This window comes from Mesoplodon densirostris, chromosome 9, assembly GCF_025265405.1.
Source record: "Mesoplodon densirostris isolate mMesDen1 chromosome 9, mMesDen1 primary haplotype, whole genome shotgun sequence".
Lineage (NCBI taxonomy): Eukaryota > Metazoa > Chordata > Mammalia > Artiodactyla > Ziphiidae > Mesoplodon > Mesoplodon densirostris.
The window spans coordinates 20468527-20493539 of NC_082669.1; the positions used below are offsets into that span (position 1 = coordinate 20468527).

General features: G+C 40.1%; 2 protein-coding genes across 2 annotated transcripts in view; one reads left to right on the top strand and one right to left on the bottom strand.

Moving 5' to 3' along the window:
• NME8 (NME/NM23 family member 8) overlaps window positions 1-16980 on the top strand; it is a 36764-nt gene extending 19784 nt beyond the window's left edge. Inside the window, exons 10-15 of the mRNA XM_060108797.1 lie at window positions 2298-2470; window positions 10870-11014; window positions 11696-11803; window positions 15130-15281; window positions 15828-15972; window positions 16743-16980. Coding sequence (XP_059964780.1) covers window positions 2298-2470; window positions 10870-11014; window positions 11696-11803; window positions 15130-15281; window positions 15828-15972; window positions 16743-16980 — 961 coding nt within the window. The remainder of the gene's footprint in view (window positions 1-2297; window positions 2471-10869; window positions 11015-11695; window positions 11804-15129; window positions 15282-15827; window positions 15973-16742) is intronic.
• PNPLA8 (patatin like phospholipase domain containing 8) overlaps window positions 1-24897 on the bottom strand; it is a 137698-nt gene extending 112801 nt beyond the window's left edge. The window contains exon 1 of the mRNA XM_060108852.1: window positions 24479-24897. Coding sequence (XP_059964835.1) covers window positions 24479-24856 — 378 coding nt within the window. The 5' untranslated portion in view covers window positions 24857-24897. The remainder of the gene's footprint in view (window positions 1-24478) is intronic.
• Window positions 24898-25013: the final 116 nt, after the last annotated feature.

Sequence of the window (25013 nt, forward strand, 5' to 3'; positions counted from 1 at the left end):
AACCTGTGTCCCCTGCATCGGCAGGCGGACTCTCAACCACTGCGCCACCAGGGAAGCCCCCCACCTGCCATTTTTTAAAGTAGATCCAGAACCTAAAGGATCAAGGACATAAACTCTCATGTAGAATAAAGAGTAGATATAAAGTAAGATGGAAGGAATATAGTCAGGTATATGGTTGTTATACTAAATACGAGAAGGTTAACTATCCTGTCAAATATAGAGATTACCAGATTAAGGTCAAAAACAAACTAAATTAAAAACCATATAATAATAATTGATGCAGACAAAAATCATCAGTGGGTGCTAAATCCATTGCATGAATAATATATGCATTTTCAAATAGTGTCCTTTCAGATTTCTTATTATTTTTTTTTTTTTTTCTTTTTGCGGTATGTGGGCCTCTCACTGTTGTGGCCTCTCCCGTTGCGGAGCACAGGCTCTGGATGCGCAGGCCCAGCGGCCATGGCTCATGGGCCCAGCCGCCCTGCGGCATATGGGATCCTCCCAGACCGGGGCACGAACCCGTATCCCCTGCATCGGCAGGCGGACTCTTAACCACTGCGCCACCAGGGAGGCCCCAGATTTCTTATTATTTACAAAGTGGAAATTGTAGCTTTTCAATGGAGAAAACTGGGGGATACCACTCTGACCATGTGAATATCACCAATAATGGGAAAAACTGACATTGTGTACCTCCTATTGTGATGTATACTGGTGTGGTATTCCCAAAGTATCATACCCAGAATGTAATAGGAAACTATCGGGCCATTCCATAGTTTGAAACCATCCAAAATGAGGAGTCTATTGTACAAAGCAACTGGCCTGGAGTCTTCAAAATATCAGTATCATAAAAGACAAGACGCAAGAGGGAAGAGATAATGGGAACATATGTATATGTATAGCTGATTCACTTTGTTATGAAGCAGAAACTAACACACCACTGTAAAGCAATTATACTCCAATAAAGATGTTAAAAAAAAAAGAAATTAAAAAGAAAAGACAAGAAAGACTGAGCCATTGTTAGAGGTTGAAGAAGACTAGGCACTTCAGGCAACTGCATGCAATGTATGATCCAGGATTAGGAAAAATTACTATCAATAGGAGAGTATTATAAAATTGCTGAAATTTGAATATGGACTGTTCATGAGATAATAGTCTTATATCAGTGTAAACTTTCCTGAGGTATTTAGGAGGGTGAATGGTGAAAATATCTGCAGTCTATTCTTAAATGGTTAAGCCAAAACACACACACAGACACACACACTCTCATTGGGGGATGAGAGAGAAAGAGAAAGAACAAATGTGACAAAATGCTGACAGTTGTTGAATCTAAAGTTCATTATCCCAATCTTGCAATTTTTCTGCCAATTTATATTTTTTCAAAATAAAAAGTTTTAAAAACTGTACTCATCTATATTCTACTTAGAAGACACAAAGAAAAATAAAAAAATAAAGGAATGGTAAAAAAAATTAGTCAGGAAAAATAAAGTATTAGAATTGAACATTAAAAGTGTTAAACTTGATAAAGAAGGACACGATGTATAAGAAAACATTTATGAAGAAGACAGAGTAGTCAAAAAATGTATGCCCCAAACAACATAGATAACATACATAAAGATACAAGTACCAGAAAAACAAGAACTGGATAAAAATAACTTTATGGTCAGAGATCTCAATACACAGCAGACAAAAAAGCAAGGATATATAGGGATGGCAAATACATATTCCATAATTGTGTATAATAAATGAGCTATAATTTATGAAATATGAATATATAACTTCAAATCCCACAAATAAATTTGCTTTGTTTACAAAGAAAACTTAACAAATTTTTAAAAATTAAGATCTCACCACATGCATTTGCTGATTATAATCCAATAAAGTTGGAAATAAATAATAAAATGATCCAAATGTCTTATGTATTTGAAAACATGAAATGTATTCCTAAATAAGCCTTGATTCAGACAAAATTAAAAGGAAAAATAGAAACTATCTGGAAAGCTTTACATAGCGGAAAGAAAAAAAATTTTAAACATATTTTAATTTGGTCTCCTTAAAATCCTCTCATGAAATCAAACATACATGATTTCATGTAACTGATTTTTGGATTGGTTCAATAAAGGTGGAACTAAATACATATTCTTTGATATGACAGAGAGATATAACTTACCTTTGTGTGAAATTCAATTTTTGTTTGTTTTACTAAACTCTAATTTATTTGTGAACATATTATCAATTTTAATTTTCTGGCATGATTATTAAACTTCAGTTTATAATTATATTTTGGATTTCAACAGTTTCCAAGAATACCTGGAAAGACAACAAATATCTCAGTTTTGTGATGTTGAAGAGAATATAAGTAATACTAAGTTTATTGACGTCTTCATCCCTGATTTTAAAAAAATTAAAGGCATAAAATTAGAAAAGATACTGGCATTACTTCGACCAGCCCTCTTTAATGAAAGGAAAGGTAAGGAATAAAGTATAAATTGTTTAACTACTTTGTACATGGGATTTGAATAAGCTCTAGTATAATTATATTAAAAGATACTAGTTTGAAATTTAACATTTAAGAAAAAGCACTTGAAGTTATATATTTAGTTAACACTAATTTACTAATTTCTCAATAAAAAGAATAAAACATTTTTGTAATTAAAATATTCAGAAAGTGTTTTCTAACCTAGGAATTTGTCAGGGTAGATTTTAACAGGGCAAGAATTATTACATAATATAGATTAGAAGCATTCATGTCTGAAATGCCTTAGTTCAAAGCTTGGGTGAAACCCTCATTAAGAGTGTGATTTGAAAAAGGATACTTTACCAGGTCTATTTCTTCATGCTTAAATTCAGAAGACTAAAGTGAGAAAACATAAATAAAGTGCCTGGCACTTAAAAAGTGCTAGTTATTTTTAACTTCATCCCATATTCACAGAGTAGAGTGAATATTGGCAGAGCAAGAACACAAACCATAAATTCACGCTATTAATTCTTTTTTATATCTAGTGTACGGAAATACAATGGATATTTGTATGTTGACCTTGTATTCTCTGACTCGCTAAACTACTTAGTTCTAGGACCTTTGACGTAGTTTCCTTGGGAATTTCTATGTAGACCACGGTTTCTGAACCTCAGACCTACTTACACTTTGGGCTAGGTTATGCTCTTTGTTGAGGGGCTGTGTCATGTGCACTGGAAGATGTTCAGCAACATCCTTGGCCTCTACTCACTACATGTCAGTAGCATCTCCTCACCTCCTAGTTGTGAAAACCAAAAAATATCTCCAGACGTTGTTAAATGCACCCTTGAAGGATTGGGAACCATCGATGTAGACAATAATATCATCTACAAATTGAGACAGTTTTACCTCTTCCTTTCCAATATGGACACCTTTTATTTCTTTTGTTTGCCTCATTGGACTGGCTGGAACTTCCTGTATGATGCTGAATAAGAGAGATGAGAGTATACAAGTTACCTTGCTCCTGATCTTACAGTAAAAGCGTTCAGTCTTTTACCGTTAAGTACAATGTTAGCTGTATATGCCCTTTATTAAATTAAGAAAATTCCCACCTATTCCTAGTTTTGGGAGAGTGTTGGTTTTTATTTTTTTAATATCATGAATGGATGTTGTATTTTCTCAAAATTTTTTCTTGAGTTTAATAATACGGCAATTACTTTGATTTTGGAATATTGAACCAGCCTTGCATTCTCCAGATAAATCACACTTGGTGGTTGTATATTGTCCTTTTTTACATACTGCTGGATTTGAATTTTCAATATTTTGTTGAGGACTTTTCTTGTAACGTCTTTATCTGGTTTTGGTGTTAGGGTAATGGGTAACACAGGCCTCCCTCATCAAATGAGATGAAAAGCAGTCACTCCTGTTTTCTAGAAGAGATGGTGTAGAATTGATATTACATCTTTCTTAAATATTTACTGGAATTTACCAGTGAAGCTATCTGGGCCTAGAGTTCTCTTCTTTGGATATTTCTGTTTGCCTTTTAAACCCTGAACAATATGTACATAATTTTTTGAATGAATAGAATTTATATTTTAGAATAGCTGTTGATTTACAGAAAAATTAAGAAAGATAGTACAGTGTTCCCATATGCCTGCCCCTGCAACAGCTTCTTCTATTAGTATCTTATATTATTATGATACATTTTTATAACTAATGAACCAATAACAATACATTGTTATTGACTAAAGTTCATTGGTGACATTAAGGTTTGCTCTTTGTTTTGTACATTCTATGGGTTTTGACAAAATCATAATGTCATGTATCCCTTTTACAGTATCATACATGGTGGAATCACTGCCTAAAAGTCCCTCGTGCTTCTCCTATTCATCCTTCCATTCCTCCCTCCCAACCCCCAGCACTCTCTGATCTTTCTTCTGTCTCTATGATTTTGCATGTTCCAGAATGTCACACACTTGGAATCATACAGTGATGAATTTCTTTCACTTAACAATATAGACTTAAGGTTCCTTTGTGTCTTTTTTGTGGCTCATTTCTTTTTATAGCTGAATAACATTACATTGTATGAATATACCAAAGTTTGTCTAGTTACCTATTAGAGGACATCTTAGTTGCTTCCAGTTTTTGGCTATTATAAAAAAGCTGCTATAGGCAGCTTTATTATGAACATGTAACATTGGTGATATCTCTGATGTATTGAGCCACTAGGGTTTTAGGTTTAATTTGCTATACAGCATAATCTTTATCCCAACCAGTAAAATGATCTGCTGAAAAATACATCTAAGTAATTGGTAATAACAGCTGAGTGTGGAAAGTGCTATGATAAGAGATGCCTCACTGGGTATCAAATAGGTGGGACACACAGCCCGTATTTGAGTGGGAGGATAAGTATGGCTTAGCCAAGCAGGGACGGTTACATGAAACTTCTTGGAGGAAGAATTGTTTACGCAGAGACTAAAGAAGTCAAGTTTGAATTAGCCAGGAAAAGGGGAAACTTGAGTAGTTTCAGTGAAGTGCTTGCAGCAAAAGTCAGTCTCAAAATTGGGGTGGGAGATTATACACAATGAAACCAGAACAAGCCAGAATTAAAGAAGTAATATTTGGGGCTTCCCTGGTGGCACAGTGGTTGAGAGTCTGCCTCCCAATGCAGGGGACACAGTTTCGAGCCCTGGTCTGGGAAGATCCCACATGCCACGGAGCAACAAAGCCCATGAGCCACAACTACTGAGCCTGCGTGTCTGGAGCCCGTGAGCCACAACTACTGAGCCCATGTGCCACAACTACTAAAGCCCGCACGCCTAGAGCCCATGCTCCGCAACAAGAGAGGCCGCGACAGTGAGAGGCCCGCGCACCGCAATGAAGAGTGGCCCCCGCTCGCTGCAACTAGAGAAAGCCCGCGCACAGAAACGAAGAGCCAACACAGCCAAAAATTAATTAATTAATTAATTAATTTTAAAAAAAGAATCAGATTTATATTTTTAAAAAAAGAAGTAATATTTGACAGATTTTTAACTGTTATTTTATTTTGAGGTTGGAAAACTCTGATCGTAGATAAAGGCTCACGGGAAGGAACCAACCAGCAGAGAAGGAACAGCTGAAGATACAAGAAAAAGAGAGAAGATTAGGACAGGCTAAGGTCACTGAGAATTGGGAGGAAATAATTTCTGTAGAAGATGCATAGGACTGGGCTTAGAAGAGATTTCTCTTCTATATAGCAAGAGGGAAAGAGGGCTGGATACACACAGATCCAGTTGATGTGCTGGTGGCAGGAAGTTGAGGGGTGTGTCTTCTGCTACCTGGTTCCTCTGTAAATAAGAAGCAGTGACCAGGGGAGGAAACCCTGTTGTGTGCATGATCCATCAAAGGCCAGCCCTTGGGACTTCCCTGGCGGTCCAGTGGTTAGGACTCTGCGCTTCCACTGCAGGGGGATGGGGTTTGATCCCTGGTCAGGGAACTAAGATCCCGCGAGCCGTGCAGCGTGGCCAAAAACAAAAAACAAAAAAAACACCAGCCCTTTTCTTGGTCCAGGTATGCCATTTCTACCCATTTCCCCAAGGATTTCACATCTGCAAATGCCCCTTCCTTTCTTGCAACATCAGTTCCTCCCTTGCTACTGAGCTTTCCCTATTAGCACAGAAACATGCTCCAACATAATAATAAACATAATAGTGAAATAAAAACAAAACCAGAAAAACTTCATTGGATCCCACACCCCGTCAGCTGATACCCCATCTCTCTGTTCCTCGGCAATGGGCAACTTCTCAGGGAGCTGTCTGGCTCAGCGAATCGTCTTCTTGACCCTCACCCACTCCTGACCCCCCTCCAACTGAGCTTCTGGCCAGAACTATCCTAGTCAAGTTCACCAACGACTTCCAAATTGCCAAATCCAACTTTCAAATGGCCTGTCATCTGTTCAACAGCTCTTGGTAGTATTTAGCAGTTTCTGCTTTCATATTGGTCACCTTTCATATTGGTTTGGTTTGCCACCGAAATCCTGACTCCTGTTCCTGGGAAGTGAATATAATTTTTTTCAATTTTTCTAAGCAAAGCAAATCCACCTTCAACCATGTTGCAAAGATCTCACCTTCTACTCTTAATAATTTGTTGAAATATTTTTTCCCAAGCAAATACAATTTTCTCCTATGAAGAATTTTGGTGGTAGCTGTTAGTATAATAACATACTACTACTGTGATGTGCAAACCGTACTGATACTTGAGGATGGCATAAAGGTGTTATTTAAAAAGGGGGAAAACAAAATTTGAAGTTGGTTATTCTGTATCACTCTCCCACTGGCCCACTGCTTGACTTTAACCTCAGTTTCTGATCATTTCAGGTTGCTATGTTTGCCATTTAGTAGTTACGTGGTAACTCATCACTCTTCTTTTTAGGTAAATGTTGACAATTACTGACATTTAATTATTCTGGGTCACTTCAAGAAATTCTAAAACAAAGTCTATGTGGATTATTTAACTTGAAGAAAATTGACATCTTCACCATATTCTCATTTATTTTCAAGAAATATAGTGTACCTCTATTCCTCTATTACATCTTTTATTCAAATATAAGTTTTCTTTATTATAGCCCTTGTTATCTTATTTTTCTGTTAAATATGGTAATATATGCAATGTTCTTTGCTCCGAAGTACTCACTCAGTAAAAGGTCAGCTGTTCATAGTTGTTGGTGCTGTTTTAATGCTATTTCTTTTCAGGACTATTCCTAGTTTTTTTCCCCATAGTGAATGACATCTTTTTCCCCCTAAATTTATTTTCTGTATAAGAAATACAGTGGCTTCTGTATATTTTTACTTACTGAATTATGTTTTTTAATACTATTTACCTTTTAAAAATAGACTCCTGAATTTTCCAAATAGCTTATATGCAAACGTAATGTTACCCATTTTGTTCAATTTTGTTATCCTACTTTATCTGCTTGTAGGATTATTATAAAGATCAAGTCGGCTAATATGTAAAATCATTTTAAAAACTGTATTAGAGTCTACCAAAATAATTATTTTATGATAAAATATCAATGTATTTGAATACTTGGATAATTATCTATCAATTAATTATTATGTAGGACAATGACCATATGACACTTTGAATAAAGTAGCGTATTACAGCATTAAAAAAAAAGTCTACAAATAACAAATGCTAGAGAGGGTGTGGAGGAAAGGGAACCCTCCTACATTGTTGGTGGGAATATAAGTTGATGCAGCCACTGTGGAAAACAGTATGGAGGTTCCTCAGAAAACTAAAAATAGAATTACCATATGATCCAGCAATCCCATTCCTGGGCATATATCCAGACAAAACTATAATTCAAAAGGACACATGCACCCCAATGTTCATTGCAGCACTGTTTACAATAGCCAAAACATGAAAACAACCTAAATGTCCATCGACAGATGAATGGATAAAGAAGATGTGGTACATATATAAAATGGGATACTACTCAGCCATAAAAACAATGAAAGAATGCCATTTGCAAGCAACATGGATGCACCTAGAGATTCTCATACTAAGTAAGTCAGAAAGAGAAAGACAAATAGCATATGATATCACTTACATGTGGAATCTAAAATATGACACAAATGAACCTATCTATGAAACAGAAACAGTATCATGGATATTGAGAACAGACTGGTGGTTGCCAAGGGGGAGGGAAGGATTTGGAGGTTGGGATTAGGAGATGCAAACTATTATATATAGAATGGATACACAACAAGGTCCTACTCTATAGCACAGGGAACTATATTCATTATCCTATTATAATCCATAATGGAAAACAATATTAAAAAATGAATGTATATATGTATAACTGAATCACTTTGCTGTATAGCAGAAATTAACACAACAGTTTAAATCAACTATATTCAATAAAAAATATTGATAAAAAAGAAAAAAATTTTTTTTGTTATCTTTATGGATTGCTTAGTACTTCCAGAAAAATGTTAAATAATTGAAGGCCATTAGGGTAACGTCTTGCCTTTGTTTTACCCCTGACTGATATTAATGCCTCCAGTGTTTTCAATTATGATGTTGGCTTTAGAGTTTAGGCAAAAATCTCTATATTCCAAAATCTTTTTATCTGCCACATGATACAAAACAATTTTGAATGTAATCCAATGCTTTTTCGTTATTTACTGAGATGAACATGAAATATTTTTTCTTCTTTGACCTGCTGACCTATTGATACGATTATAACAGATTTTTAAAAGTTCATCCTCCCCCTGGTTCTGTGAATAAACTTTCATAGCTCATGTGTATACCATGCTATTGGAGTTGGTTTGATAATATTTATTTTAGTTAAAATATTGTTCTTTAATCTTTCCCAGGTATTGTGTCAGGATTATTCTAACTTTTCTTTATGTTAAGCACACTGGGAGAGTTTTAAGTGTCAGATGAACTGTACATAACTTAAAATTTATTAATTAAGCTACCTAAGCTGATCCCTCATTTGGGGGGACAAGTAGGCTTTTAGACAAGTTTTTAAATTTCTTCCATAGTTACCTATCTTCCAGTTTTTAAAACTTCTTGGATCATTGAATGGCCATTTATACTTCCTTTGAAATTCATTTCTTTACCTTCAAATGTACTAGCCTAGGACACCCACCAAAAACTGTTTTAATATCATGGTGGGTAATTGTACCTATTTCTCACTCATAATGTGCTTTATTTGTCTGTTCTTAGTTTTTGCTGGATTAGATTTATTAGAAGCTCACTTTCTTAAAAAAAAAGCATTACAATTTTTTTCAAAAAACAATGCAAAAGGATTTCTTTCATAATTTCTTAACTTTTGTTTTTATCTATAATAATTCATTTGCATTCATTCTGATGCCTTGGGTGTCTATTCTTGTTCCCTTTTTAACTTCTGGATTTGAATTTTCCTCCATTTATTATAATTCCTTATTGCTCGGTAATTAAGACTTTCCTGCTTTTAGCTTGGACTCATAATTTTTAGTATGCAGTGTTCTGAATTTGGAAATGGGTTGGCCTTAATCTAAGACTCTTTCTATTAGGAGAGGATCTTAATTCACACAGCTTTATAATTACAACTGTGTTTATTACTGTTTTCTATGCTTCCTTGCTGTAATCTTTGGTTTAAGTATTTTGCTATAAGGACTAAGCACCTCTTGCAATTACTTTTTCCAGTATTTGGGGAGATGACTATCTTTTTAATCAGTTATACTTACGTTGTTTTTACATGTTTGAAGTATGTTTAAACTCATATTTGATTACCTTGCAAAATCAAGAGTAAATTTGCTTCAAGTTTAGCAGAGTTTTATTCCTCTCCCCATTCTCAGCCCCAACCCACTTCCAATTTCTTCTATTATCTTAGCTTTTGTTAATGTTCTTTGAAGTTTTAGTACACAGATGGTGGTTGTTAAGTTACTTTTACATGACATGTCCTTTGATGGTATTTTGCAATTTATATTTTGTTTATAATCAGGTAGGTATACAGCAGACGTACATAGAACTTTTCTTATATAAACTAGTTTTCATGCTTCCCACAGTCCTTAGGTCCATTAATTTCACACTTTTTAATCACTTAACTATATTTCCTCTCTCAGTTATCTAGAGCTTATATTTAAGCACATTAAAAAAAGATATGGGGGGCTTCCCTGGTGGCGCAGTGGTTGAGAGTCCGCCTGCCGATGCAGGGGATACGGGTTCGTGCCCCGGTCTGGGAAGATCCCACATGCCGCGGAGAGGCTGGGCCCGTGAGCCATGGCCGCTGGGCCTGTGCGTCTGGAGCCTGTGCTCTGCAATGGGGGAGGCCACAACAGTGAGAGGCCCGCGTATAGCAAAAAAAAAAAAAAAAAAAGATATGGGGCTTCCCTGGTGGGGCAGTGGTTGAGAGTCCGCCTGCTGATGCAGGGGACACGGGTTCGTGTCCTGGTCCGGGAAGATCCCACATGCCGCGGAGCAGCTGGGCCCGTGAGCCATGACCGCTGAGCCTGCGCGTCCGGAGCCTGTGCTCCACAACAGGCAAGGCCACAACAGTGAGAGGCCTGCGAACCACAAAAAAAAAAAAAAAAAAAAAAAGAATGTACTTAATTATTTTGTTTTCTGAGCCCTAGCACATCTGAGAATGTCATTATATTAACTTTATGTGTGAAATAAAACTTATCTGACTATACAATTTTTTCTTTTATAAATCCCCCATCCCCAAACCTATAGATTTTGGTCCACTGAAAAACTGGAAATGGCATCATAAATTTGATATGTTAAGAATATTATTCATCTTAAATTAAAATCTAATAAGCTACTTTGATAAACTTAAATTTCATATGAGAATAAAATGCATTCTATGTCCTCATGATAATACAGTCTGTATTGTGTGTATAACCAATAATCTAGCACTTTAAAACTTATTATAACTTTTTATTTAGAGGATGTTTTGAATATTATTCAAGATGAAGGCTTTAAAATACTGATGCAGAGACAAATAGCGTTATCAGAAGAAGAAGCAAAAACACTGTGCATGGAATATGAAAATAAAGATTATTTTGGAAAGCTCATAGAAAATATGACCAGGTAAAACAGATTGCAGGTTGAGAAAGCACAGTCTGATTTATATTTGAATCATTTAAACCTCTTAACCCTGCTTTCTGTACAAGGTGCCAAATCTCTCAATTCTGTAAAGATGTGCTGAGTCTACTTCTTTGCCAATCTCCCTCCCATTTTGATTCCCTGCTCAACTGTGTGTCTTCTCTGGTCCTCCTGGAATGTTATTAGAGCAATGCAAGGTTCTGGGTGAAGCCCCTGGAGTCCAGTTGAGTTGAATGCCAGAAGCCAGAGTGTGCAGCATCATGAAGTCCAAGTAAGAGAGCTGTGACTGACTCTCAAGGACTTTGGTAATCCTAAAGATCACTAGTCCTAGAAGACGAATGGGAGGCTAGAAATCTGTCAGATTTCTAGAAGAGTAAATGAAACAGCAGCTGGGGCAGAAAGCCAGCAAGGGTATATAAATCAGCAGGAGCATGGGGATGATATAGGGACCACTCTATCAGAACCAAGCCCCCTCTCTTCCCTTCCTTTCTCCGCTTCCATTCTTTCATGAACATGCTCTTCAGAGTACACCAACAGAAATTAATTTCATACTCTTGATAAAAAGAGTTATTTTACTTTTTTGGTCTAACAAACACACTTGTATTATCTACCTATAATTAGCTACAAGCCAGCCTTTCATTAACTTTGTTTTTTCTTTTCTAACAGCAGTCCATCTCTAGTCCTTGTTTTAGTAAGAGAAAATGGTTTAGGACACTGGAAACAGTTAATTGGACCAAGCACTGTGGAAGAAGCCAAAGAATACCTTCCAGACAGGTATGATTCACGTCATGGATCTCAAACATTTTTCATACGAGCCATCATGACTTTTTGGGGGATAATGGGGGTATAAGAACCAGAGCTCTAGTCCAAGGTTCTCTTCTCAGGCTTTGCAAGAGAAGGTTGTGGGCTGCTTGGTTTGATACTGGTAAGTGGTAGCTACCCAGACAAAAGGCCATATCTTGGCAGAAATATCTGCCCCATGCACTATTTAGGAGAAATTCTTTCGAGAAGGGTGTGATAGTTGCTTCAGATTCTTTAATTGATCATAACCGTTTCAAGACAAAAAGGGGACCCTCTTGCACTGTTGGTGGGAATGTAAATTGATACAACCACTATGGAGAACAGTATGGAGGTTCCTTATAAAACTAAAAATAGAACTACTATATGACCCAGCAATCTCACTACTGGGCATATACCCAGAGAAAACCATAATTCAAAAAGACACATGCACCCCCAATGTTCATTGCAGCACTATTTACAATAGCCAGGACATGGAAGCAACCTAAGTGTCCATTGACAGATGAATGGATAAAGAAGATGTGGCACATATATACAATGGAATATTCCTCAGTCATAAAAGGAAACGAAATTGAGTTATATGTAGTGAGGTGGATGAACCTAGAGTCTGTCATACAGACTGAAGTAAGTCAGAAAGAGAAAAACAAATACCATATGCTAACACATATATATGGAATCTAAGGGAAAAAAATGGCTCTGAAGAACCTAGGGGCAGGACAGGAATAAAGATGCAGTCGTAGAGAATGGACTTGAGGACACGGGGAGAGGGAAGGGTAAGCTGGAACGAAGTGAGAGAGTGGCATGGACATATATACACTACTGAATGTAAAACAGATAGCTAGGGGGAAGCAGTCGCATAGCAGGGAGATCGGCTCGGAGCTTTGTGACCACCTAGAGGGGTGGGATAGGGAGGCTGGGAAGGAGGGGATATGGGGATATATGTATACGTATAGCTGATTCACTTTGTTATACAGCAGAAACTAACCCAACAATGTAAAGCAATTATACTCCAATAAAGATGTTAAAAAAAAAAAAGAGTTTCAAGACAATGATGATTAACAATATGTAGCCTACAATTTGGTAGGAACATTTACTAAGTTAATGTACTGATGAATCTTAGAACTTTGTAATCAGCTCAACCCTGGCATGTTAACTGTTACCTAGGCAGCATTTTAAAAATATTTTTTGATCTTAGCTGTTGGGCTTGGTCTCAGCTAGAGGAGGGAGATAGTATCTCATGCATTTCCATCCTTGGCATGTAGCTGATGGAAACAAACTGAACTGTAATTCGCTTGAATTCTTTGTGCTGATTTCAGAGGAGGACTGAAGTCAGGGGAAGAACAGCCCTCCTTTAAGTGAGCAAGAATAAAGATGCTTCATCAGGCACAGCAAACTTGCATACCCAGTGACACAATAAATAACAGGACTAATGAAACATCATGTATATAAAAGTGGCAATGTTTTCTTTTGGGTGGGAGATCATGAATTGGACTTGTCCTGAATGGATATATTTCACCCCTCCTTTTAGCCCTACTCAGTTACGTCTTTGCTCCCATGCCAGACAATTACTGTAAAGGATAATATATGTTGGACACTCTTTATGTGGAATGAGCAGGGTGCCACAGAACCTCTTAAATGAAATGTAGCCGAGAATGCGATACATGGCATCAGAGAGAATTCCTATCAATACCTGGCCTATGCACGTAGGCACACTCTTCTAGAAATTGTGGTTCCAAGTGTGGAGGCTACCTACCAGCACAGAGACACTTTCTCCAGGTGAAGTAACTCAGTAATTGCCCCTCTCCTCCCCACTATTATAGGGAGAGTTCCCATCCTAAGCCCTTACGATCCCTAATGTTGCCACAAGTTCACAATGACTCTTAACCATTATTTTTGATTGGTCCCCCTTTTCCAGGTTGCTTTAGAAATAACTCCATCAGCAGAGCTCTGCCCTTTCCAGCCCTTGGGCTTCATAGTCTACACCCCCCATTGCTTAATCTGAAATATGGTCACTTGCATGCAAGAGAAACACAGCAACCCTTCTCTCCCATCCTTACACACACACACACACACACACACACACACACACACACTTACTTTTTCCAATAACCATGTCTAACAGCCTAACAGAGGGGCTGCTTGTATTCTCTGCATTGAATAGAGTCAGTGCTGATGATGGGTTAGGCTGTTTTTATCATTCATTGGGCAAATCCCCCATCCCTGGCAATCACAGGCTCCGAGGGTCTTAGTCGGCTAATATCTTCAAACCAGAGGTGTGAGAACAGCCAAGGGCTGAGTGGGACGGTCAAGTTGGATAACGAAAAAAGGAAATCTGAAATGGTCACTGAAACCAGAGAGGCAAGAAGAGGGTCTTTAAGTTGAGGACAGAAAGCCAAGTTTCCAGTGATGTCAGCCTATTAACAAGAATGGAGGTTATTCACTGTGGCTGGATTTTGTGGGTCGCTTGCTTAGGACTGTGTGTAAAGGGCAGAAAATGTAATGAGCAATAAGTGTCTCCTCTACTAAAATATAAATAGAATGGAGAGACAGAAAGAAAAAGGGGCGACTGAAAAACACTGAGGAACGATAACTGATTTTAGAGCTATGTATTCATCTATCATACCGAAATGGAACCAGAATAAACCGTCTACCCCAACGTGGATTGTCCATGACCATCAACGTCACTCCTGCCCCTCTCCACAAAGCCATCCTGTATGCTCCTCTTTTATTGCTGCTTTTGCTTACCTGGAGGGTTCCACCGCAGTGTCTCCTGGATTCAATATTTATAATTTGGTATCTTTGGTATAGGGTCAAATGCCATCTCTCTCCAGTGCTTGATATTATTTAGTCATGAAAGGAGGGGAAGGAATATTTATTGACAGCTTAATATGTACCATATATTTCAAATACATCATCTTATTACATCCTCAAGATCTCCTTCCAAAACAGGGTTTATTATCATGTTTATGTTTGACACAACTAAAGCACAGAGGAGGGAACTAACTGCCCAGTATCACATAGCTAACAAGTGATGCCACCAGGGTTCCATAGTCTGTGCTTTTTCACTGCACCAGGGCGTTCATTCCATCTTCACAGCTGTCAGTCTCCACTATGATGATTATTGAATGTTCATGTCCTTTCTTCCTAATGACTGTTCCTCCCTGGAAGGAAGTAGCATGCCCCAAGCCACTCTGCAGTTACTTCCATTTGCACAATGCAAATAGGAATAGTTTTACATTGTGTTATGTTGTGTTATATTATATGTCATGTTGTAAGTTTTTGACTTGACTTCTTTTTCAAAGTTTATGCGCACAATTTGCAATGGAGAGTTTGCCTATCAACCAGTTGTATGGAAGTGATTCATTAGAAGCTGCCGAAAGGGACATACAATATTTCTTTCCTCCTCAACACACTACAGCACTGATTAAACCTCATGTAACACAAGAGCAAAGAGGTAAATATATAAAAATAGAGCCGATGTATACATTTTTCTTGAAATTTTGTGAAATTTTGCAAACTACAGTAAAGTTGAAAGAATAAAAGCAATGAGCACCTTCATTGTCACGAGGTAGCGCTCCAAGTTTAGGCTGTTGGGGGGATTTTGACCAGATTGACTTCATTTAATTCCCTTAGTGGTGCCCTGCTGGTTCAGGGATAAGAGTTCAGAGCGGCTGGCCCTTTCAATCCACATGCGGCAGGAAGTTCCTTGGCATTTGCAGCACAGGGATGAAAACACGTGTTAACTTTTAGCCCAGGAGCAGATTTCCTCCCCGATGGATTCTGGAAAGATGCATCTGAGACTGAACATCTGCGTTAACATACTGAAGTTCTTCCGAACGTCCAGCTGGTGCTTTTTCAGTTTAGTTTAGCATAGTTTTGGTTTTTTAAAACCACTGGATTCAAGTAACAGTGTGACCTTCCTTAGTTATTTCAATCCACTTGAATATGGAGCAAAAGTAGAGGCAGTCTGCCGAGACTACCAAATATCTGTTTTCCCTAGAGGATATCCTGACGCTTATCAAAGAGGCTGGATTTGATATAACACAGATGAAGGAGAGGCTCCTAACTGAAGAGGAAGCGGACAAAGTTTATTTTAAGATAAAAGGAAAAGACTTTTATAAAGACGTATTGGAAGTTTTATCAGAGTAAGTTTCTGATATATAGGTCTTTGCTTTATAAAAGTGGTAACTGTTGTTCATTGTAGAAACTTTGAAAAATACAAAAATTCATTAAAATATTGCATTTTTAATGCAATTCATGAAAAGACACCCTGGTAGTATTTGGAGTTCTTTTTTTTTTTTTTTTTTTTTTTGTCTAATTCCTTCTTTCCTTCTGTTTTCCTCTCTCTCCTTCCTTCCTTTCTCTGTCTTTTTTAGGTTTTCACATTAGATATAGAGGCTATCTGGTTTGAAACCCCTGCTTTGTCAACATATTTAATCTTTGCCTTAGTTTCCTTATCCATAAAATGGGGATGATAATAGTACCTACCTCACAGGTATGATTGTGAGGGCTAACTACTTCATATACTGAAAGTAATTTACATTGAAAGTAATTGGAATAGTGCCTGGCATGTATCCCTACAATTAAACTACAACACTCTTCTAGCACAAAAACCTGCTGCAAGGGAATTCTCAGGCGGTCCAGTGGTTAGGACTCCCAGCTTCCACTGCAGGGGGCACTGGTTTGATCCCTGGTCGGGGAACTAAGATCCTGCAAAACGCACGGTGCAGTCAAAAAAAAAAAAAAAAATTAAAAAAAAAACAAAGAAGAAAAAGAAAGCACAAAATCACACTGACAAGGACAAAGAATAAAGATGAGCTCTCTGGATGAAGCTGTGGCATTCTGTCTTTAGCTGTGTATGCAGTCTCTACAGTTGTCAATAGCCCAAGTCTTCTGAAAGCATTGTTGTTTGCAGGGGTCCATCTCTGGTCATGATCCTGACCAAGTGGAATGCTATTTCAGACTGGAGACGACTGATGGGTCCCACAGACCCAGAGGAAGCAAGACTTCTGTCCCCAGACTCTATCCGAGCCCAGTTTGGAAGAAGTATTTTGAAAAACGCTGTCCATGGAGCTTCTAATATGCAGGAGGCAGCGGAGACTATTAATAGAGTGTTTGAAGACTTTGTTGCTGAGAACCCTGAGAAAAACTAAAGTACAGTACCTCTTTAATTATTACTCTATCTTCTTTTCTTATTACAGTGGCTGGGCCTAAGACAAGGCTGTCGTGGAAAGACCACACCTTTTCCCATATCCCTGTATTACACCTCACCTGCCAGACACACTCTGCGGTTCCATAGCAGCCTGGGAGCCTCAAAGCCAAGCCTTGTAGATGCCAGGGACCTGGGAGACAGTGGAGCAAGTGAGACGCCCGTGGGTTTGCAAGCCTTGGTCTTGAGCTCTCTGTGCCATCTGCCATGACTCAGGCTCGTCACTCTCTCTCCTTGATTTCCCTCCACGTCTTCACTCTGAATGGCCAAAGTCTCATTCAGCAGCCTCAACTCTATTCTCTAAGTATTTGGAAACCTGGAGCCTATTAACTACCGCTGGGTGCTATATGATAAGGGAATAGAATAGAATATTAGAAAGTATCGAGTAAAAGGCAATCATTTCTATTCCTTGACAAAGAGGTGCTTACTGGGGAGAGGTAGCAACATAGTAGGTATGTGGATTGAGTCTGCTCAGCTGTTGATTGAAAACTTAAAAACTTTTCTATCCTGGGCAATGTGGGAGATAGAGTGTAAGACAGATGACTTTTCCCATCAAACCTGCTTTCCTCCTTTATGTTCAAAGAGCAGGCTCACGAATGTACACCTATATGGCGCTGGCTGCTGACGTGAATATGACCCTACAGCTTCTTCACGTGCGGAGTGGAGTGCCCACCTGGAGGAGCCAAATGGAGACTCAGCCTCCAGAGCACAATGAGGAAGCAAAGTGAAGTGGAGCAAGCCCTCCACACCCAGCCAGGTTCCTCAGGGAGAGACGAGCAAGCACACTGTTTCCTAATATTACCATTTAGGCTATGATTTCTCCAGGTATAAGAAGATTGTATCAAAATATTAGATGCATAAAATAAATTCTGGCATACTGCCGCTCATTCCATTAGTCTGACTCAACTATAAACCAAAGCATGATGGCACAACCCTTGAACATTTATGTTGGGAAAATATGTATTGTATGTCTGCTTGAACTGTGGGTTCTTGGTTAATACAAAACTATGGGTTCTTGGTTAATATGTAATCATGAAGGCTGTTACCTTCAGGGAAATGCAAATATAATGGGGAGACAAAACTCACAGAAACAATATCTAATTATAACTATCATCAGACAGTACATTATTAAGCATGTCAATGATGAATGACGGGGGGGTGGTGGTGAGTAGAACGACATTCTGTTTATAGCATCTATTAGAAATATGGTGTAGATCTAACGTCAACATATCCCTCCCTTTTGTGATGAGGGGAACATTATGAATCATACAGGGGATTTTGAATTAGTGTATATTTCAGTGCTCAATTGATGGGTGTATGTCTGATGGGTAGGAGCTGGGGAAGGTAAGGGATGAAATAGATCTTGAAAAATGGGTAGGATTTTCAAAATCAGACACAGACGTAGAGAACAAATGTATGGATATCAAGGGGGAAGGTGGGGGGAGGAATTGGGAGATTGGGATTGACACATATACACTATTGATACTATATATAAAACTAATGACAACATGCTGTATAGCATGGGGAACTCTACTTAATGCACTGTGGTGACCTAAATGGGAAGGAAATCCAAAAAAAGAGGGGATATATGTATATGTATAGTTGATTCATTCTGCTGCACAGCAGAAACTAACACAACATTGTAAAGCAACTATACTCCTATAAAAATTAATTTTAAAAAATTCAGTTTACTACAGCATCAAAAGAGTAAAACACTTAGGAGTAAACTTAATCCGTGTACGAGTGCAAGACTTTTACACTGAAACTTATAAAACAATGATGAAAGAAACTAAAGAAGACACACATAAGTAGAAAGACATCCTGTGTTCATGGACTGGAAAACTTAATACTGTTAAGATGACAATGCTACCCAAATTAATATAGAGATTCAATGCAATCTCTATAAAAATCCCAACAGTATTTTTTGCAGAAATGGAAAAACCCATACTAAAGTTCATATCAAATTTCAAGGGACTCAGAATAGCTAAAATAATCTTGAAAAAGAACAAAGTTGGAGTACTCTCACTTCTTGATTTCAAAACTTATTACAAAGTGACACTGGTCAAAACAGTGTGGTAGTGGCATAAGGAAAGACACATAAACAAATGGAATAGAACTGAGAACCTATAAATAAACGTTTATATCCATGGTCAGTTGGTGTTTGACAAAGGTGCCAAGGTCATTCAGTGAGAAGAGAATAGTCTCTTCAGTAAATAGTACTGGGAAAACTAGCTATCCTTTAAAATAATGAACTTGGACCACTGACCTTACACTATATACAAAAAAAATAATTCAGAATGGATTAAAGACCGACATTTAAGAGCTAAAACAATAAAACTCTTACAAGAAAAAAACAGGGGAAAATCTGTAAGACCTTGGATTAGGCAATAGTTTCTTAAATATGACCCCAAAAGCACAGGCAACAAAGGAAAAAGATAAACTGGTCTTCATAAAAATTAAAACCTTCAGGGAAACAGGTTCCTTTCTTTTGGAGTGAGCTGACCTTGGCAGAGCGGTATGGCCCCTGGGTACCCATGCCTGTGACCCTGCCTCTGCCTACACAGTCCAGACACAGGGGTGGGGATCTGGGCTCTTTGGATGCTGAGAGTTGCATGGTGTGGGCAGTGCAGTTTGCAACCCGGTACCTGGCCGCAGGCATCCATGCCCTCTAGGTCTGTGTGGCCAGGTCCTACCCCCACCCACCTAGGCAACTGCCTGGACAAGCAGGTCCTCACACTGTGCCTCTGATGGGGAGGCTGCAGAGGTCATTAGAGCCAGACCCCATATGGCCCTCCTGCCCATGTGGGATGTGGGGCCTCTCTCCAGACCTCTGTTTTTTCACCTGCTCTCTCTGCACTGGGCGGAAGAGGGACCTCTGATGTTTGACATCCTAAGCTGCCATCTCTGTTCTCCCCAGGTTGTTAGGCTGCAGTGGGTCCATCCAACTCCAAGGCTGACAAGACAGAAGTTAATCCTCTGGGATCCCTCTCAGGAAAGCTGGAGCACTGGACACGTGAACGAACTCCTTCCCTCCCCTGGAGTTAGGGGGTCTCTTTCTGGTTGTGTGGCACTCCTAAGGGTGCCTTAAGCCTGAGGTGGGAGGGTCTGGTTTCATGGTCACCTACAGTGCAGGGGCTTTTCACTTAGGTTCTGGCTTTCTCACAAGGGAATCTGTCCATGAATATTTGCTGACCTGGTGAGTTTGGGGGGGAGGATGGTCTAGGGCTTCCTACTCTGCCATCTTGCTGACGTCACCTCTTGATCATTTGGTATTTATATTATAAATTTATATTACTCACTCCCAAACTAGTATTCCAGCATGGTTTGAAAAGCACACCTGTGAATACCCATCTGTATTGGGAAATTATACAAAATCTAATTGCATGTGAATTATCCATAAGTATATTTCTCATTTTTTCCTTTAGAATACATTTTTTTTCAAACTAGGGTAAATTAATTATTGGGTTTCTTTGGATTGTGCAGAGAAATAAATATAGTAAAAACCTTCACCTTCCACACTCCTTCAAATTGAATACCCTTATCTGATGCTTGACACGCCGGGTAGTATTGGGGCATTCGTACTATGACTGTGTTAAGTGACACACTGTTATTGCCTCAGGAGTGGTCCAGGACTTCAAAAGCATTAAAGCCCAAAACTCTTAATAACCAGCAGATGGCATGATTCACTCAGCTGTCTATGTGTACGTAGCTGTACGAAGATTTTAAAAGCAAGACGTAGGGAAGAGCTATTTCTTTCAGGTTGTAGAATTAGCTTTCAGTAGTCAGAAAACTAACAATCAATGTCCAAAGAGATATTCAATTAAACTTTAGTTTGTGTCCGTGTTGGTCTTGAGGGCATTAAATTTGGCAAGTGGGATGCAGCAGCACGAGGCGGGCATTTGGGGAGCTGGGGTTGGTGGTATCTGGGAATATCTTCTTGCCCCAGAGGAAGAAAGGTTAGAAAAGACTAGAAAGTTATCAGGGCTCCAGCTCAGTGATGTGATCTTGAATCTTAGCTGGACTTTAGGCAGAAGACACATATCCTTGGCCATTGTGGCTGAGGTAGTTGAGGACTGCAAAATTGGTGGGCGTGCCTTGAAGCACTGGGCTGAGATTTGTAACCATGATAAGAAGCGCATGAGGTGGGGATATGGGTCCAAACACACGGACTGGCTCAGGAGGCAGGCAATGGTGTGCCTGTGAGGCAAGGAAGCACCACTATCCCAACAGCCAGACAGAGCTGGGGATGAGTCTGATCTTCATGAACTGTACCATACACAACAGTCTCCATCCTTCAGCACTGGCTCAGTCATGGACCTTGACCCTGAAGCCAGAGCTTCTCTGATTGCCCTACTTGGCCCCTCTAGCCCCCTTCCAAGACAGGAGACCTGAAGCATTCTGGATTAGAGCCTAATACTTTCCAGGATCCCCTCCCTGGATCCTGTTCCCTGTAAGCAGATGCTCTGCAGAAAATGGACAGATTTCCTAAAATATGCTATGCTCTATTTTATGGCCCTCTTCCTGGAGTCTCTTGGCGCCCTTTCTTTTCACTGGAGTTAATCTGCTATTGGGGACTTCCCTGGTGGCGCAGTGGTTAAGAATCTGCCTGCCAATGCAGGGGACACGGGTTCGATCCCTGGTCCGGGAAGATCCCACACGCCACGGAGCAACTAAGCCCGTGCGCCACAACTACTGAGCCCGCAAGCTGCAACTACTGAAGCCTGCGCACTCTAGGGCCTGTGCTCCGCAACGAGAAGCCAGCGCAATGAGAAGCCCGTGCACCGCAACGAAGAGTAGCCTCCGCTCGCCGCAACTAGAGAAAGCCCGCGCGCAGCAACGAAGACCCAACGCAGCCAAAAAAAAAAAAAATCTGCTGCCACTGATGCTTGCCTGTACTGTCTGAAGTTGCTCACCCCTTGGAAGCTACTTTGGATGACCTCCAAAGCCAGTTTTTTAAAATGCTTTTCAGAAAGGAAGAAAGTTTACTAAGCAATGGTTCACGTGATTTTCAGCTGCTGAAACATTTCAATGACAATAAATATTTGAAGCCATTAGATGACTAAAAATATTAATAAAATTTAAACACCCATCTGTTTGATTCAACAACAGCATCTTAGATATCCCTTGATACCATGATGGAACTTTATTCATAATACCATTTTGTGGTTAACTTCAGTTTTTTAGACCTCATCTTATTATTCATGTTAGTACAACTTTTTGAGATTTGAGATCAGCCCTCTGATTCTGAGTCTTCCCTCTTATCTAAATTTAATTGCTAATCAAGTATGTTCTTTTTCCCCCTAAAATATATCACTAATGTGATCCAAACTTGCCATTACAAAGTGGTTCTCATCTAGGTATTACAGCTACAGGTTTTAGAATTATCTAGTTATAAAACTACTCTCATATAAACATTGCTACTAGATATATTAGACTTATGCATATACTGCCTGAAATTGTAAAGGCAAAATTACACACCACAGTTTCTTTCAAAACTTTCCTTTCAAAAATAGTTTCCTTACATTCTAGTAGAAAGAGACCTCTCTTAGGTAGAATAGTAAATATTGGAAGATCTGTAGGATAGGAAGGCAGAGCTGTCCCTGGAGACCAGGGACTCCCTGATGGCTGGCTTGGGTCCAAGTTCCCCAGTAGCCTTGTCAAACCTTCCTTAGACATTGAGGCCGTCTGGAGGGCTTCCTCCCCAGCTTTCCGTCCCTCTTCCCTCTCTGTCATGGCTCTCCCAGCCCTGTTCACCTCCTGCCTCACTCTCTCACAGGTGTTTCCTCTAATAGGGTCCACATTTCATTTAATTCTATTTTGGTGCCTGCTTCTCTAAGCACCCAGACTAACACACATGTAAGCAATAAAATAGTTTTCATGTCTGCATGTCTACCTGGCTTAAATCCATACTATCGATACATTCAATCTCTCTCTTTCTCTCTCTCTCTCTCTCTCTCTCTCTCTCTCTCCTTCATAATATGTTTTTAGTATCTTCTAATTATAAAGGCAACACATGTTCATTAGACAAAACACAAGAAAGCATTTATGGCTTGTATTCTTTTGGGCCTCATTTTTTTTCCTGGTCCTGAGAACTCAATAACAGTGGAAAATTATTTGGGTCATAAAAATCTATCCTCCCCTGGCATGCCTTGGGAACCACATTCGAAAGTCCATTCTCACAAGTTATTGACAAAATAAACTAGTCATTCATTCCCCAGCTGCCTGGAGTGTGGAGAACGTTGCCAGCAGAGGGCTCATAGATGAAGAGAGACATCTAGTTCCCAGCTAAAACTTATAAAAGTTACGAGAAGGAGAAGATAATTTTAGTAAGGAGCTGGAAAATCAGCACTTTGATACACCTATGGGCCAAGCATTCTGGAGGGTTATTGACAAGAGGATCAAGAACTTTCCTTCCTGGGCATACTCCTTGGCCCAGCAATGCCACTTAAATGAATTTATCCCCCAGAACTAATTAAGGATGTGCATAGATATTAGCTACCAAGCTGTTTATTCAGTTATTCAGTACATTCAGTTAAGAAACAACCTAAATCCCTAATTACATGAGGGTCTGTTGAGTAATGCTCACCACGGAATACCTCGTGGCCATAATAAATAAGCTGGCCTGGGCTTTATTGACATGAGAGCTACTTCATATAAAGGGTCGACTGAAGGTTATGAAACAGTATGTATAATAGGCTCCGAATTTTTTTTTTTATCATTATATAAACGCATAGAGGGAGATGGTGGACTGCGAGAGGAGGGACCGTCAGGAAGAGGGAAATTTGGACACAGATACCCGGAGGAGCGCCATGTGACCGCTGAGGCACAGATGGGAGTTATCCTGCCTGAAGCCAAGGAATGCCCGGCATTGCTGGCAACCAGCAGAAGCCAGGGGGAAAGTATTTGGTAACCAAACTGATGGAATTTGAAGGAATTGGGAGTTTTCGGAAGCAAGTGGCTTCATCAAGAGGACAAGGTGGTGGAACGGAGGGGCCGTGGGCTCGCCCCCTCTCACGAGCCACCCGAATCGCAACTAACTGCCGAACAATCATTGATAACAAAGACTGGAACCTACCAAAAATGATATTCTACATCGAAAGACACAAGCAAGAAACGCAACGAGATGGCAGGAGGGGCGCACTCGCGATGTAATCAAATCCCATACCCCCAGGTGGGCGACCCACAAACTGGAGAACAATTACATCGCAGAAGTTCTCCCACAGGAGTGAGAGCTCTGAGCCCCATGCCAGGCTCCCCAGCCTGGGGGTCTGGCCTCGGGAGGAGGATCCCCCAGAGCATTTGGCTTTGAAGGCCAGTGGGGCTTGAGTGCAGGAGCCACGCAGGACGTGGGGGGGACAGAGACTCCTCCACTCACGGAGGGCGCACACAAGGTTTCACGTGCACCGGGACCCAGGGCAAAGCAAAGCCTGGGCCACACCTACCTGCGGGTCCTGGAGGGTCTCCGGGGGAGGCGGGGGTCGGCTGTGGCTCACTGTGGGAGCAAGGGCACTGGAGGCGCAGGTCCTGGGGGAATAGTCCTCCGCGTGAGCGCTCCTGGAGGCGGCCATTTTGGTTTGGGTTTTTTTTTTTTTTTTTTTTTTTTTTGCCCTGCCGTGCTGCATGTGGGATCTTAGTTCCCTGACCAGGACCCGCACCCCCTGCGTTGGAAGTGCAGAGTCTGATTCACTGGACCACCAGGGAAGTCCCTGGAGGCTGCCATGTGGGCACCAAGAGCCGGCCCTGACCAAAGGCCTGCAGGTTCCAGGGCTGGGGCCCCTCAGGCCAAACAAGCAACAGGGGGGGAACGCAGCCCCACCCATCAGCGCACAGGCTGAGCCCACACCCACCTCTAGGCATGGCCCTGCCCACCAGAGGGCCAAGACCCACCTGTGGGCAGGCACCGCCCCACCCACCAGGAAGTCTGCGCCAGCCACTTAGACTAGCAGGCGGCAGACACCAGAAGCGAAGGAGCCACGA